The 16502-nt window shown below is 36.7% G+C and overlaps 1 protein-coding gene across 3 annotated transcripts in view; it reads right to left on the minus strand.

The window, feature by feature from the left end:
* Nucleotides 1-16502, minus strand: part of KPNA1 (karyopherin subunit alpha 1) — an 86472-nt gene that overhangs the window by 12057 nt on the left and 57913 nt on the right. For all 3 annotated transcript variants that reach the window (XM_020985936.2, XM_020985938.2, XM_078146733.1), the window contains exons 6-10: nt 8738-8869; nt 5354-5442; nt 4677-4776; nt 3873-4036; nt 690-768 (exon numbers count right to left, since the gene is read on the minus strand). In XM_020985936.2, coding sequence (XP_020841595.1) covers nt 690-768; nt 3873-4036; nt 4677-4776; nt 5354-5442; nt 8738-8869 — 564 coding nt within the window. The remainder of the gene's footprint in view (nt 1-689; nt 769-3872; nt 4037-4676; nt 4777-5353; nt 5443-8737; nt 8870-16502) is intronic.

The raw sequence follows: 16502 nt of genomic DNA on the forward strand, positions 1-16502 counted from the left end.
TTTGAATATAAATAAGATTTCACAGGTAATAAGAAGGAAGGTACTCTACAAAGTCGGAAAGACTGAACAAAGGCAGGGAAATAGGACAGTGTAGTGTTTTCAGAACAAACTCATCAAACTGGCTTGACTACATAAGAGGGTTTTTGTAAGGAATACTGGAAGATAAGGTAGAATGACACCAAATCACATAATGCTGTGAAAGCCAATTTAAGGAATGCCACTGGGGAGGGGAAAATTGAGGATAATGGAGCAAAAGGAAATGATGCTGCCATAACCAACTGAGGTACATAATAAATGCTTTTAGCTTAAAAGAGAGGCTGGTTACACAGAGAGTGGCTTATACAAGAATAAATAACAGCAAAAGATGTAGGCCATCAAAACAGAATTATTAGATATGATGGAAGAAAGTAGTTATCTGCACTAAAACTTAAACATAATAAACATTAAAGGAAAAATGCTGGACATCATTACAACAGCACAGAATTCATCACACACTACATCTGTGTAAATATTGTGCACAAAAAAAGTAACCTTTACTCCTTTCCCCTAGTAGAACGTACGATCTTTTGAGGGATAGGGTTGTTTCATTTGCTTCCCCAGTGCTTCAAAATAAATAGTAGTTATATAATTAATTCTTATTAAAATTGGAAGTTTATATGGCTAAGTGTACTGTAACTACTTGAGCATACCTGTGTCTGAACATCATCACCTGTAACAATGTTTCCTACAGCCCGTAAAGCAGGAGAAACCACCTTGTAGTCATTATGCCTGCAATTATAAAAAAGATTTCATTTTCACAACAATTTATTTAATATGATCCACCCACTAATGTCTTATTATGCTATCTGACCATGGAATTAAGGTGACCTTTGCTCCTGAAAGCTATGTCAGAGTAGTACAGGCTCTGGTAGCCCTTATCAACCTGGAAAGGCTTAAATTACAGCCCCAAAAGATGTGTATGGCATACTAGGGCTAATCTAGCACTAAAAGGATCAGAATTTAAGAACACCTTGAAGGACCAAGCTGCATCAATTGCCACTGTGTATATAGCAAATAAAACAGATGATACGATAAAAATTTTTATTTCAAAGAAAAATTATAATTATCTGCTTGTAACTGTATTTAAAATATATTCTCACAGATAGGAGAAATTGCAGTAAAGCTGTTTTAGTGCTAGCTCATCACCAGATGAGTAAACTTTTTCTGGCCCCAGTTCCTTATGAAAACACTAAGGTGTGGAGAGGTTATGATCTGTGTTGGAGGAGAGTATCAAACAACATCACAAATTTTCTGAAGGGGGAGGAATCTACCCCTTTGCCATTTTCCTTAGGGCTCAGTTCCCTAAAGCAGTACTCACACTGTAGGGATCAGAGCTAGAAGAGGCCCTTAGGTCACTAGGCAGCTCCTAGAGCCATGATGAATGTTTATGCCACAAGGGCTTCAGTTTCTCTGTCTATAAAATGAGGGAACTAGAGTAGATAATCTCTAAGGGTCAGCTCCAGCTCTACATCCTAGTCTCCTGAATATCTTACTATCTGGAGAACCTATTACATTTCTCTCAATAGCCTATTCCAGTGTTTTAATAACTTTGAGTGAAGTTCTTCCTTATAATTAAAAATCTTCATGCTTTAATTGAAATTCATTTTCTCCAATTTAGTCCTCCTGAAACCTGATTAACAGTCCACTCACAAAAACTCTTATGTTTGAAGACAGTAACTGAATTGCCTCCTAACATTTTCTTCTTCAGAGAACCCTAATTCTGTAGAATCTTGCATTACTTATTTTCCCATTCACTTAATTATATTTATAACCCTTTTAAAAGGATATAGAAAAAACCACAACAGATTATATTGTTTGAATTCTATACTATAGGATGTAAATGAAAGGCTTGCTTAGTTCCTGTCCTTTGAGCATTATATTTGTATGTATGTACGTATGTATGTGTGCGTGTACATGTGTGTGTATGTACATACACAACAGTACTGTACTGTCTCACACGCAGCTTGTGGTCAATTATGACTGACAGGTCTTTTTTCTCTGTACCTTCCTCCATTCTACTATTCTACTGTTGTCTTTGTTCTCATCTTGCCCTTATTCCTGCTAAATTTCATACTGCCTTGTAGGCCCATTCCTTAATTGTTTAAGTCAAAAGTATTAGCAGCCTCACCTAACCTAGATCATGTATAAGTTAAAAAAACACATTTTTCAAATTCAGATGGATCAATAGTAAATACATCAACAGTAAACAGAAGTGACTTTAATACACTTCTTATGTCTCACAAATTATTAAAAGTATCACAAAACACAGATTATGACAGAAATAAGATCTAATATTAATTATCAGTCATAATAAACATCAAAGCACCTATGCAAATGTAAGAGATTAAACACCAAGTGTGATATAAAGAAAGAGTATGTTCACTATTTAGTGGTACCATAGAGGCTGACTTTATCTAGTGGGTTGTCTTTGGTCATCCTGCTAGGATACATAACTACTCAGATGCCATTATTTTCTAACCCTATATCCTGAGTCTCAACAAGCAAGAATAATTAACTAGGTTTAAACAAGGAATAAATACCATTAAGGTGGCTGGGTTATATGGTTAGCATACATGAAATTTATAGTCTTTCCTTCTTCTGTACAAGCAGATTTGGAGGTTGCTTTTGCTTAAAAACTTTCAGTTCTTCATCAACCAATCAAGAATATATGACTATAGGGAACATAAGCATGCCACTGACACAGGGGATAAGGAATGAAAAACACTCTCCACTATATAAGTGAGCACCTTCTCTGAAACATCTACTCTTAGAGTGTTACCTGGAACATTGAGAGATTAAGTGATTTGCCCATGAACACAGTCATGTATACAGGGTGATCCAAAAGTCTTAGTATAGTCTTAAGTTTTAGTAAGTTTAAAACTGGACTAAGACTTGAGATACCTACATGTATAAGAAATGGGACCTAGGTCTACCTGGCTCCCAGACCACTGACATATGGCCATGAAAATTTAGAATGAATACCTGAAATGATAGTCTTATAATGAAATCAGAAAAAACTAGGTATCTCTGAACGTATGTTCCACACTTGAATTCTTACATGGGTAAAACTGTGGGAAAATATTCTTTTCCTTTTTACTTGATTTTTCCCACATGGGTGGTTGATTCAACAGAACTATCACTTTTGAAAAACAGCCACCACCTGAATCTAGCCTTATAACATTCTTAGGAGGAAAAGATTAAGTACCAGCTGCAGAAGAAAGAATCTTTAGAGTAAAAAGAAAGCTATAAAATAGTAACCATCTTGAATATCCTGCTTTCCCTGAAAATCAAAATCTTGCAGAAAGCCACGTAAATAAGAATAAAAAATACGCTCTAACAAAACTACGTTAGTGGTGTTGGTTATTTTAAGATGACAGCTGTTGGAAGAATAGGACATCTTCTGATATCAGCTTATAATTCTCTCCTACCTTCTATTGATCTTAGAAATCTTCAGGAAGGGAAACAGCATGTCAGAGCTATAAGATCACTGGTGGTGGCTAGAGAGTACACTCCTCCCTCTGTGTTCTTTTGGAAGATGGCATACCCCTGCCTCACTAAATAATTAGCCTGGGTCCATAAAATATTGCCCTAGGGCACAGAAGCAGGTAGCAGTCCTCTTTCTGACCCTACATCCTACTAAATGCAAAAGATAAAGGCTTAAAGGTTGTAACCAAGAACAACCCAGGGATGGATCATACATGCAAACAAGAAGTAATAATACATCTCCCCCTGAAGTAATAATAATACATCAATACTTGCAACCAAAAAAAAATTCTGATTCATAATCAGAAGACTAATAGACAAAAACAAAATGACAGATATTAAGTTCTTACATCAATAGCTCCACTAGTCTCCTACATACTCCTGCATCAATTACTGCTTGAATTTTATCATTGGGTCCATCCGATAGATATGATAGTGCCCAGCATGCGTCGGCTAGCACATCAGTGTCATTAACAAACAGTAACCAAGAAAGTACATTCAGACAGGGGGAAACCTGAAAAAAGGAGATGACACGAGTTATGAAAATTCAGTCAAACTGAAGTGTAAGCCTGAAGCAGGAAAATATTCGAGAAAGCAAACAGGCATGTACCTGATAATCTACTGGGCAAACTGTACCTGTGTAGTCTTAGACTTACAAGAAACAGAAACTATAGCCTTTCCTCCCTTGAATATGCTGCCTGATATACTAGCATTGCTTAGTTTGCTTCATGGAAGCAGAAAAACATCATGTAGCAGAGACTCATATACACTGACTTTAGTGACATTTCTAGAAAAGCCAAACTATTTATAGACTCAAATTTCTGAACATGCTTCAGTTAGGACTAGAGTTAAGAAACTACATGTTGGTTACCCTCCTTACAAAAGAGGAAAACCCAATAATTTCTAAGGTTTCTAATTTAGAAACCTGAAGGAGCAGTTAAATTCACTTAACAAAAACAATAGTCTAGCCAAAGGCAAAGGGGAAGCTCTCAATTTTCCTTACCAATAGGTAACAGTACAAAATATTTTAAAATAATTTTTTAAATGTTGGTCACAAAAAAAGGTCACTATTCCTTTCCTCTTTCACATCTGAAATTGGTCTCTGTCTTTTCTCTATGTGCTTCTTCTGTAATTCTCAATTTTCAGAAATATACCTTTGCAAAATCTGGAGATGGATTTTTCCCTCTGCAGAGATTAGACAAGGCCCACACTGCATTCCGAGTCATGGTCAAACGGTTCTGCTTTGAAAGTAGCCTAGAGGAACACAAAAAATTGAAATGTAATTCTTGGTCAAGTGGGGGCAGGAAAACTTGCTACTGAGTAATAAATAAGATCTGCTTCTCTACAACAGTAAAACCTCATTAATTTAGACTGTATGAATTCAGAATTTTGACCCCCCAATTCAGGGTCAGAGTGGAGTAATAATAATCATCATTACCATCATTATTATAAAAACAGTTACTACAACAACTATGACTACTAACTACCACAGAGCACTTTTTGAGGCTGACAAAAACATTTTATATATATTCTCATTTGATCCATAACCCTGTGAAGTAGTTACCACAATCCCCATTTATACAGATGAGGAAATTGAGGCTTAAAGAAGTAAAGTGACCTAGTCCTGGTCAAAGAATTAGCACCAAAAGTTGGACATGAATCTAGGCCTCTTCTGCCTCCAAAAACAGTACTCTTTCCACTATCCCCTTATGCCTCAACTAGAAAGTAGGAAATCTAAAATTACTTCCAAAGCTACAGTAGATTGTGGGCACGTAGAAATGTTCTCCTTCCACCAAAACTTTGAACTTAAGCACAAATGGCAGATACTCACTGCAATAGAGGGGGGAGAATGTTGCAGTCTAACACATAGTCCCTACACATGGTGCTATCTCCAGCGATATTACCAAGAGCCCAGACTGCCTGTGAAAGAAGAATTGGTTAGTCAAGAGTTTCACTGTACATTAATTCCATCTTAATAAGAGGTAGATGCTACCATTACCTATTAATGTATCGCTCCTATGTTAGCCACCTATTACATTATATCTAAAAATACATGATGACATTCATTTCATGACTAGCAAGTGGAGGACAGAAGGGCCTGGCGTGCTATGGTCCATGGGGTCACGAAGAGTCGGACACGACTGAACAACAACAACAACAAAGTGGATCTGATGACAAAGATTCACATTTCTAGGGGGAAAGAAGAAGGAAGGAAACAAACAAGAATAGATTGAGCACTTTCTATGTGCCAGCCATTGAACCAACACTGGGGATACAGATACAAGCAATAACAATTCCTGATTCAAGGAGTTTACATTCTACTGGGGAAAGATAACACACAAAAGGGAAATGAAAAGCAGGAATGGGAGATGGAGGGAGCAATAATAATTATTCTACAGTGTAAATTAGTTGATATTAGTACCATATTGTCAAAGGGTACCACTAAAGAACACATTCCTTGTTTCCGTTAATAATCAATAAACTTTTTCAAAAAATATACTTTATAATGGGATTGAAGTTGTTAAGAAGTGTCTGTTTTGTCAAAACAAAGCTATTTAAATTTTGAAAAAACATCTCTTAAAATATGCATTAAGAAGATAGCTAAAATCGATAGTATTCAACCATTTTTATTTCTTGAATTGATCATATTTGACCATATGGACTAAAACCTGAAGCAATCTTAATTTTTTTTTTTACAAGAAAGTACACTTTTAACGTGTTTCCTCAAATTCAAAACAGGATACCACTTACCTAGTCTCTCTTCCTTTCCTTTTGTCTCAGAGGAAAAAAATACCCCAACATTTAAGGCTAATCCCACATCCTCTTATCCTTGATCCTATCCTTTCCCCTACACCTCCCCCCTCAGAAACTTGATTCAGCATTCATTTCTTTCTTGTGACATTTTTATTATACATCATGCAATGTCCCAGGACTCTTGTCCCTTTCAAAGCCATTCGTGGGAAAAAATAGTCTATGCTTCGTATGAAATGATGAAGAACAAAGGAAGCATAACCAGAACTAAAAGAGAAATGATGACATTAGCTAAAAAAGCAACTGAACTAAATCTAATACAATGACCAACATTATGACCCTGTAGAACAGATGATGAAATCATCTCGCTAAAAGAACAATGTTGTTTTAAGGATAATATATTGCACATGCATAGTTGGTTAGTTTTGATTTAATCGTTTTTCCGTTAAAAGGGTGGGAGAGCTCAATGGAAGGAGGTGATGGTGGTATAACAGGAAATGTTTGAGACTTTTTAAAAAGGCATCAAATAAAACATTTTCTTAAAAAAAAAGGCAATCTAAAGTTCACGCCTTCACTTCTTTACCATTCAACTCTACTCAAACCCTAGCTTTGTGTCCCCCTCATTTTACTGAAACTTGTTCCAAATCATCAAACCAATTATCAAACCCAAATGAGCTCCCCCACCACTTTTAAACTTATTTTTATTTCTTTTGTCTTCCCATTAGATTAATCTCTAAATATATTCCCTCTCTTCCTACCCAGTGAGTCTTGTAACAATAGTTTCAAAAAAAGAAAGGAGGAAAGCTCAATAAAACCAACATATCCACTGAATCCAATGGTGATTTTCCATCTTATGTCATCTTTTCCAATTTGCTGCATTTCTCTTGTGATTAAGTTTTGGGAACGATCCTTCCCAGGGTTCAATGCCGTTACTTTGGTCATCTTCCCCTCATTTTCCAACCCTATCTCTAATCATTCGTTTGCTGGCAACTTGGCCTCTTCTGAACTCTTCAGATGTTCTAAGATACTGTCTATAGGGTATCTCTACAACTAATTTACTTTTTCACAAGGACAAGAAACAACAAGTCAAAAAACAAAATTTACTCCTTATGACTGTACTATTTTTTTCTGAGTCACTGTCATTTTCCACTTTTATTAGTGGTACCACCAGTAACTCAGACAGCCAGGTTTGAAATCTTTGATTCATATCTGTCCAGCACCTCCCACATCCAATCAGTCGTGAAGCACTGTCAAACATTCCTGTGTCATCTTTCTAGAATCCCTACTCTTCTTCTCTTACTGCCACCATTCTAGTAAAGGTCCTTACTTAGCTGAACTACTTATCTTCTTGATTCTCTCTCCTAATAAACTATACCATTTCCAGATTCAGCATTCTAATACACAGATGTGGTTATTTTATTCCTCTGCTCAAAATTCAACTGAGCAAAATCAAACCTTCCCAGGAGGACTTGAAGAACATTCAAGACACTTGATCACCGCCTTAAGTCATTCTCACTGGCTGACTCCTATGTGCCTAAAACTCTTTTTCCTCCTTATCTCTGCCTCCTGGCTTCCTTAAATCTCAGAAATAAGACCTACTACAAGAAGCCTTTCCCAGTTATCCTTAATCATAGTGCTTTCCCTGAGACTACCCACAATTCAACCTGCCCATATTTTGCTTGTACATAGTTGTAAGCTGTTTGCATATTGTCTCCCTTGTTAGACTGAGATCCTTGAGAGCAGAGATGTTTGTTTTGCCTTTCTTTGTGTCTATGCTGAACTATGCCAGACATTTTTAACTAGGACTGGAATTTAAGAATGCCTCAAAGAACCAACCTATGTCAATTAACATAATGCATTCTTTTTATACGTAAGGAAAAAAAAACAGTAGGATGAAAATTTTTATTTCAAAGTAAAATTATAATATTTTTGCATCAATTAATGCTCTTAGTCATTCTAATTTTTTAAAGGTCAAATTTTTTTTGTAAGTCCAGTTAATTCTATAAAAGTCCTCAATATATAGGTCTGTATAATTCTGTATAAGTATTCTGCATAAAATTCTGTATATAATTCTTCACAGTATAGTTACTATACATAAAAACAATGAATATGACAGCATTTTTTCCTGAATTGACCACCAAATAAACAGTGCTATGTTTCATAAAATTTTTCGCTCAAAAGAATTCACAGCATCTACATTCCAGACCTGGAAATAGTTTTGCTGTATCAAATTGGTCAACATAATATCATTCACTCCAACTGTACTTTTCTAAAGTCTGAGTTTCCCTTTCAGATAATATTAGGTTTATAAAACATCCCCCTCTGAGAAACCATGAATTGATGTGGGATTTTATGTTTATAAAATTCTATTTAAACAAGGTTGAAGGGAAAATTTATTCCAGTACTAAAGCCTGATGCTTTTTTATTAGCCAATTTTAATTCTCTTTTATATTTGTTTCTTTACCTGCTCCTGCACATCTTCAAATTCTGAGCTGAGCAGCTCTATGAAGATTGGCACAGCTCCTGCTTGAATCACAATTCGAGTCTGAAGGGAATTCCCTGAAGCAATATTTGTCAGCACCCAAGCTGATTCAAACTATGAAAATGAAAAATAATTTTTCATTAGTAAAGTTCACAACTTACACAACATGAAGACCACTCAAGAGTTTCTCTACAGAGAAGTGAGAGTAAGATAACATTATTAACAGTAGTTTTCAGCAGGTTAAAGGTATTATAACAGATAAAATGAAATTCTAAAACTAAGTACTCACAAACTAAAGGAACATTTTATATGACCTCTCATACTACTTCACTTCAATGAGCCACCAACTATAATACTTCTGGGCCATACCACCTGATCTGACACTATGCCATCTGGCCCACCAGGATTTTCTACTCACCCTGATGTTGACCCTTCCTATACGTGTCTTCTCCTCCAATTAGAATGTTAGCTCCATGACAGCAAGGACTGTCCTGCTTTTTCATAATCCACACTTAGCATAGTCCTTGGTATATAGTAAGTGCTTAATAAATGCCTTTTCATTCATGCAACATACAGAATGATTAACTTTAGATTAAGAAGGAGTTGAAGACAAATCAAAAACAAATAAATGAATACGGACTTTTGGGAGGGGACATCAGCGTAAAAGTTTAAAGCAAAGGTGGCAAGGAAAAAACATATAAAATGATAACTAGGATAAAGATATAAATAATAGAAATGACAGAGGAAAAAAAGGATGGCCTTCCAGTAATGAGAAGGTTCTGAAACATAAGGTAGAAGAATTAATAAGTTAAGACAAGAGCATATTGGATAAATTATAGGAAACTCCGGGTCTAGATGGATTTGCAGAAGAATTCTTTCAAATTTTAAAGAACAATGGCTATACTACACAAATTATTCCCAAAAAGTGAGAACACTAGACAAAAATTCTTTTCATGAGACAAACATAGTCCTACTATCTAAACCAAGGAAAGACAAGAAAACAAAAGAGAACTAAAGAGCATATCATTAATGAATAGCAATTCAAAATTTTTAAATAAAATCTTGGCAAAAAGATTATAGCTTCTTATCCAAACAAGAATCTCCTATGATCAAACTGGATTTATACCAAGGATACAAGGGATAGTTCAACATTAGTAAAACAATTAACATAATTAATTGCATTAAAAACAACCATCCAAAACCACATGATTATCTCAAGATATAAAGAAAAGGCCTATGACAAAGTTCCACACATATTTATACTAAAAACCCTACAAATCAATCAGTCATTAAGTATATATTAAGTGCCTACTACGTGGCAGGCACTATGTAATGCAGACATAAAGGTAAGCTTTAAAAATGCGTTGATAACAAGTACCTAACGAGAACCTAAAGCTAGAACTGTATGCAACGGCAAAACAGCTTTCTCAATAAATACAAGAGTAAAAAAATAAGATCTCCCTTCCCAGCTATTATTTGACATAGTTCCAGAAAAAGAAAATAAAGGCATAAAGATAGGCAAAGAGAAAACAAAACTATCTCTGTCTGTGATAATATCAAAGTCTATTTATAAAATACTTAGTCATCTATTATATCTGTATTTGAGCCTGTTTTCACTGAGGGTGATAGGCTACTCTTGCCAGTATCCAACCATTTCATCATTACATTCATCCATGTTTGGGAAGCATATTTATTTGTGTTTAATCACTTAATGCCTCCACTATCACTCACTCAACACTTCTAACCTTTGAACAATATGGCTTTCATTCCAACCCTTAGCCCAACCTTGACTGCATTTGCTTTCTTAGTCCTCAATCTTTTAGACACCTCTTCAGCAGCTGGCAAAGCCAACCACTTCTTCTTCTATTAATATTACCTCTTCCCTTGGCTTAAGGGGTTACTGGACTCTCATGGTTCTTCCATCTTCTTAGTTGACTCTTCGTTGTTCTACCTCCCTTTTGTTGGCATTCCTTAAGCTCTTGTCTATGGCCCATTTCCTTGCTCTCTCCTCTCCACCAGACTCTTATCCATCCCCACAAATTGACTTTTAATACAGATGATTCCTAATCTCTATCTCTGGCGTTTAACTTTTCTCCTGAGCTCCAGGACCAACATTTCAAACTACCTACTGGATCACTCTGCCTGTACATTCTACTGACACTCAAAATCAGCACATTTAGAACCAATTCCTCATGTTTCCCCCAAATATGCTTTGCCTTCTAGCTTCCTGTTTCTGTTAACAGAAATAATATTATCTCTTTTAAAAAACAGCACTTTAGAATTTACAAAGACCTACCTCTACACAACATTTTATAGAGGCAGAAACTGAGGCTCAGGAAGATGAAATGTCCATGTTCACATAGCTAGTAAGACAACACCATTCTCTCAATCACCCAATTGCCCAGTCACTCTCAGCCACTTTAGACCTTGGTGTTATCCTTGCTTCTTCTTCCTGTCCTGCATACCACATGAAAATCAGTCTCTTAAGATTTGTCAATTTGTTCTCTGTGGTATCATAAAGAACTGTCTACTTCTCTGTTACCACTGTCATTGCCTAGTTTCAGGTCCTCATTTTCTATTACCTGGTAGATTACTGAAATGATCTCCTAAGCAGTCCAATCTACTTTTGCAGGTTCATATTATACCAAACTGTGCTATGGCCAACACATCTCATTCTCTAAACTGATCCCAAATTTCCACCTTTATGTCTTTACTTGTGCCATCCCCCTTTAAAAAAAGACATGTATTCTGCTCTACCAGTTGAAATCTTACCCATCATTCAAGCTCAGTTCAGGTCCTCCATCCTCCAGAACTTCTCTGATTCCTCTAGCTAAAATTAATTTCTCATGTCCTCTGAACTCCACTTGTAATTCTTATACACTTATAGCATTATAATGTTTGTGGCCATATCTTTCTATCAAACCATAAATTCCTTAAGGCAGGGACAATGCTTTATTTTTCTACCTCTTTCAGTGTCTTGCACATCATAGGCACCCAAAAAATTTAAATTATTCATGTTATTAATTTTAAAAACGTGAACAAAAATTGAGTAATATCTAAAATTCCAAAATTCAACCTTTTTTGCAGTGATAGGCAAAGCAATTAAATCAGGTACTTCTAAAGTTTAAAAGCATTTAAGTATGATGAATGATAAATCTCCAAATGAACAATTTCCTTTAAGAACTCCACTTTAAACAAAGAAATAATCATCTCCAGAAAAATTTGGCAGCCAAAATGACTCTTATTATTCTTATTTTCTCTTTCAGCTATTTTTTTCTCTTTATTTCCATAGGGCCCAATCTCAAGCTTTTGCAGTGTTCTAAGTCTGGCATCATGTGGAGGAGAACTAGACAAGCCATCAAGCAGCAGACGTTTTTTGTCGGTTTCACTTGCCCTAGCTCCATCTCTTATGATGAAGACGTTATCAAAACCAGCAACAACTGGAGAATCTGTGTGATATTCTTAAGAACTGATGTTTTCTCTTTCCCCTTCTCAGTCTCTACCTTCTAGTGATGGGTTCTTTTAAGAGAGGGAAAATGAGAAATCCAAAGAAGGTGGAGTACTTCTGACCTCCCATCAAGTTTCCCACTCCATGCTGAAGTACGCCTGGTCCCCCTTCTCCATTTGGATCAGGACTCTTGCTGGCCACCTTGCAGGTCTCACTGTTTCCTAGCAAATGCTAGGATCACTGGTCACCCATTTTACATCAGGCTCACCTAGAGAGCAAGTGAAAAGAGAGGCTCATATCAGAAAAGTAAACCTAGACATCAAACCCTGCAGTGGGCAGTGCCTGAGCTCTGAGCAACCTTCCAACAAAAGCAGAAGGACCAACAGGAAGGGCAAGAAAGGGTTTACTGCAGTTTATTGTATTAAGTCAGGTAGAGGGAGGGACAAACGGAAAAACAAGTCAATTTCATTAAATTCATAATTTTAAGATACAGCACCTCTGTCCAATGTTTGGGGCTGTAAAATAATTCACTTGTTTTTAGTTGCCTTTATAAAGCAAGCATGAGGGCATTAAAGCACCTCACTAAAGCAAAGAGAAATCATAGCAATGACAGGTCCAAATGGCCAGAGCAATTAAGAGAGATGAACTCAGGAAACCTAGGATGAGACAGCCCAAATTCCATGCCCATAGACCAGGGCACCCCAAACAGAATGCTACACATTCCCAGTACTACCTGCATTTCCCAAAAGGGGTAGGTTAAATTGTGGTATTATGACCCAGTATACTCAGCCTCCTTCTAAAAAGCTGATGTCCTCACATATTTGAGCCCTTAGTGCCAATAAACTGGAAAATACTCTCCCATACAGAAAACAATGTCACCAAACCTCCAGATCTTATACCACATTAGTGGTCTAACAGGGAAGATAAAGGTAAGCTACAGACCGGTTTCTCTCAGATGACAGAGCGGAAAAGGACACAGGCTGCAATGTCCAGTGTAAATGTGTCTGTCCCCTGTAACTAACTGCTTCCCCTTTAGGACCTGAGCATTTTACTAACTTTAAAAGCAAGAGTGATTCCTCTTGGTTGGAGCCAAATGGGCAGTGAGGAACACTTCTCTAGCAATGTTGCATTCCTAATCTCTTGCTTTCCTATCTGCCCTGCTCCCTGCCTATGGGGGATAGGTTTTATTGACAGTGCTGAAGATAAAGCAGTAATCAAATTTCCCTCTGAATTTGGTCAAAGTGCAAATGTGGCTCTCTAGCCAAAGGATAGGAAAATCAAGGACAAGTTGCATCCTAAGGCCTTTTCAAACAGCCAGGAGCATATCAAGCCAGCTGGTATTCCACTCTCCACCAACCCTATACTCTCCTCCCCACTCCCACCCCCCAAGTATTTTAGAGCTTCTTCCTCACTTGAATAAATGGCAGGGCATTATGGTTCTTAACTTGAAAGTATCCTCACCCTTCCTCCAGATAAACTTTTTTTCCATTCTAAAAATGGTCATGTTTGTCCCCATGTCACACCCTGGAGAGAAAAATTTTGTGCTCTGGACACAAAAAGGAAAAGTGAGTAGAGCTCATCTCTACTACAACAAACAAGGGCCCTCTCTGGGCCTTAATCACTCCAAAGATAATAAACATTCTTTGGCAGCCAAGATGATAAAATATATACTGGAAATGCTCTTATGGGTGACAAGTTAAAGCTCACCTAATAAGGATTCTCTCTTGCTTCTCAAACTAATGGAGTACTTCATGGATCAAAGGTTGATATGGGAGGTGAAAACGTCAATGTAACTCTTGCCTATGAACACTCTTCAACATAAAAGTTTTCCCATTCTTGGGGTAGATGCCTTGTTATTCGTACACTTGCCTAGTATATCTAATCTAAGGAAGGAATCTGGGTGCTTACTTAGATGAATAGCATATAGGCTGGGTTAAATTTCTGGAGGAATTTTTCTAGGGCTCAAATATCCAGAAGAATCCTAGCAGATGATGTTAGAATGTTATAGGATTATGTGATCTAGCTGGGAGAAATAGCTGATAACAGGATTATGCTACGTTTTTTTGGCATTATTAGAGTCTAGACATGGAGTTTGAATTGGGATGGCCTCATTCATTTTCAATTTAGGGCCATAAAACCTTTATGCCACATTATGGCACCAAGTCCTGAACCTACTTATAAAAGTTAACTGAACTAAGAATGAATTCAGCAGCTTTCCCCTGGCATTCTTAATTCCTAATATGGGTGAAGATGTTTTTTTCCCCCACATGACAATCATGGACAAATCAACTCAGTTTTTCCACTTTCCCTACCTCCCTCATCCAGTTAAAAATATCACACAATAGACTGCAGTAAAGTTCCTTTGGTTTCCTTCCCAGAAGGTTATTTGAAGCTCAGGCTCTGTTCTCTGCAGCACTGGTTGTCTGGATTTACTCTTCTGATATAAGCCTTTTCCTTGCTCTCTAGGTGATCCTGATATATAGATGGCTGATGACCATCCTGGTCTTTGCCAGGGAACAAAATATAATACAGGAATCATCTAGTAAAACAGTCCTACTCCAAATGGAGAATGGGGGTTGGGTGAATCTCAAGCTGGAACAGGGAAACTTGATAGAAGGTTGAAGTACTCTACCTTCTCCTGATTTCTTGTTTTTCCTTCTTGAAGTAATTCATCACTGAAACAGAGTAGATGAGAGAACAGAAAGCGGGGGTGGGAAGAGATTAAAAAGAAGAGATACCTTGAACATGTTCTACAAATTTCAAAATCACAGTTCCATGTATATATACAATGCTCTGGACAGTGAGAAATATGGAGACCAGCAGCAAGTGAGACTTACATAAATGACTGCCATTTACCAGCTTGTTCCACTCCCCATGTAGCACCAGTCTTAGATCTATGTAGAATCCTGAGACCATGGATTGAATAGTCAAATAATAGAACTTATCAATCATCATGCTTAATTTTAAAAAATAGCCCATATACACAACAGTGATAGTGAAATAAATGAAATCTATCATGAACACCACTTTTTGCTCTCTTAAAACATGTTTAGTATGTTCTGAGTAAACTGAGATCAATATATTTGGCACTTCACTAATTTCTCAAGGTGATCGCCAAAAATTCAAAAAGACTGGTCTGAAGATCCACACCAAATTAATTTCTGAAAAGTTAACTCCAAAGGCTATTGGGAGTTGTGGCATTTTGATCCTACTTCTGGTTCTGAATCAACTGGCAATATATAATGATGGTTAAGTTTGTCACTCCAAAATACTCAACTAAGAACTGGTTCCCTCCTAAGTCTGTTCTTACTTGTAATTAATTATCTTTTCAGCACCACTGTTCACCTTGGTATTACCTTTGCCTTTTCCCTCTCTCTCACATGTTGTGACCTATCAGTTACAAGGGTCCCATTGATCTCACAGCCAAAATATTTCTTGTATCCATCCCATCTTTGGTCCTACTCCCACCATCCTAGTATACGTTCTTATTACTACCTACCTAATCTACTTCAGTATCTTATTTACAGATCTTCCTACCTCTACATTTGCCTCCTTCTAATCCCTCTTTCACATCAGTGACAGAATAATCTTTCTTATGCCAAGATCTGTTCAACAATGAAAATTTTTCAGTGGTACCCTATTGCCTATCAATTCTTGACTAACTGCCAATCAAACTGCCTCTCATATTCTTCTGCTTCCAAAATCTGCCACCATCCTATCTTTCCATCCTCAACTCGAGTGATTCTCTTCTATTTGGCTTTAGCCCAACTGGACTACTTTCTACCCCCTAAATTTGTGCTATCCTTTTATGCTTCCAGAACTTTGTCCATAATAATGTCTATTCCTAGAATGTCTCTATTCCTTATCTTGTCATACTGTATTTCTTTCCATTTTTTATAACCCAACTCAAATAAAATCTCTTCCCGAAAACCAATTCCCAATAAATGGTAACAATCACCTCCCTCAGACATCAAGTGATACTTTTTAAAAAAAAATTCTTAGCACGCGATATTGTACATTTTAGCTATCTGTGTTAACGTCTTAGTTCTCTACAAGGCTATGTGCTCCTTGGGCTCAGGAGCCACATATTACTTAAACTTTTTATCTCTTCCTAACTTCTAATACATAACATATGCTTGATAAACATTTGTTATTGCTCTTGTATCATGTATGTAGTTGGATATCAAAAGATAACTTCTATGAATCACTCTTCCAGTGGAGAAATAATCTAATATAGAAAGCATAGAGTTTGCTGATGTTGCAAATAACATGGTAGTCAGACCAAGAATACTAAGCAGC

Source organism: Phascolarctos cinereus, unplaced genomic scaffold (assembly GCF_003287225.1).
Source record: "Phascolarctos cinereus isolate Bilbo 61053 unplaced genomic scaffold, phaCin_HiC Scaffold_726;HRSCAF=1367, whole genome shotgun sequence".
NCBI lineage: Eukaryota > Metazoa > Chordata > Mammalia > Diprotodontia > Phascolarctidae > Phascolarctos > Phascolarctos cinereus.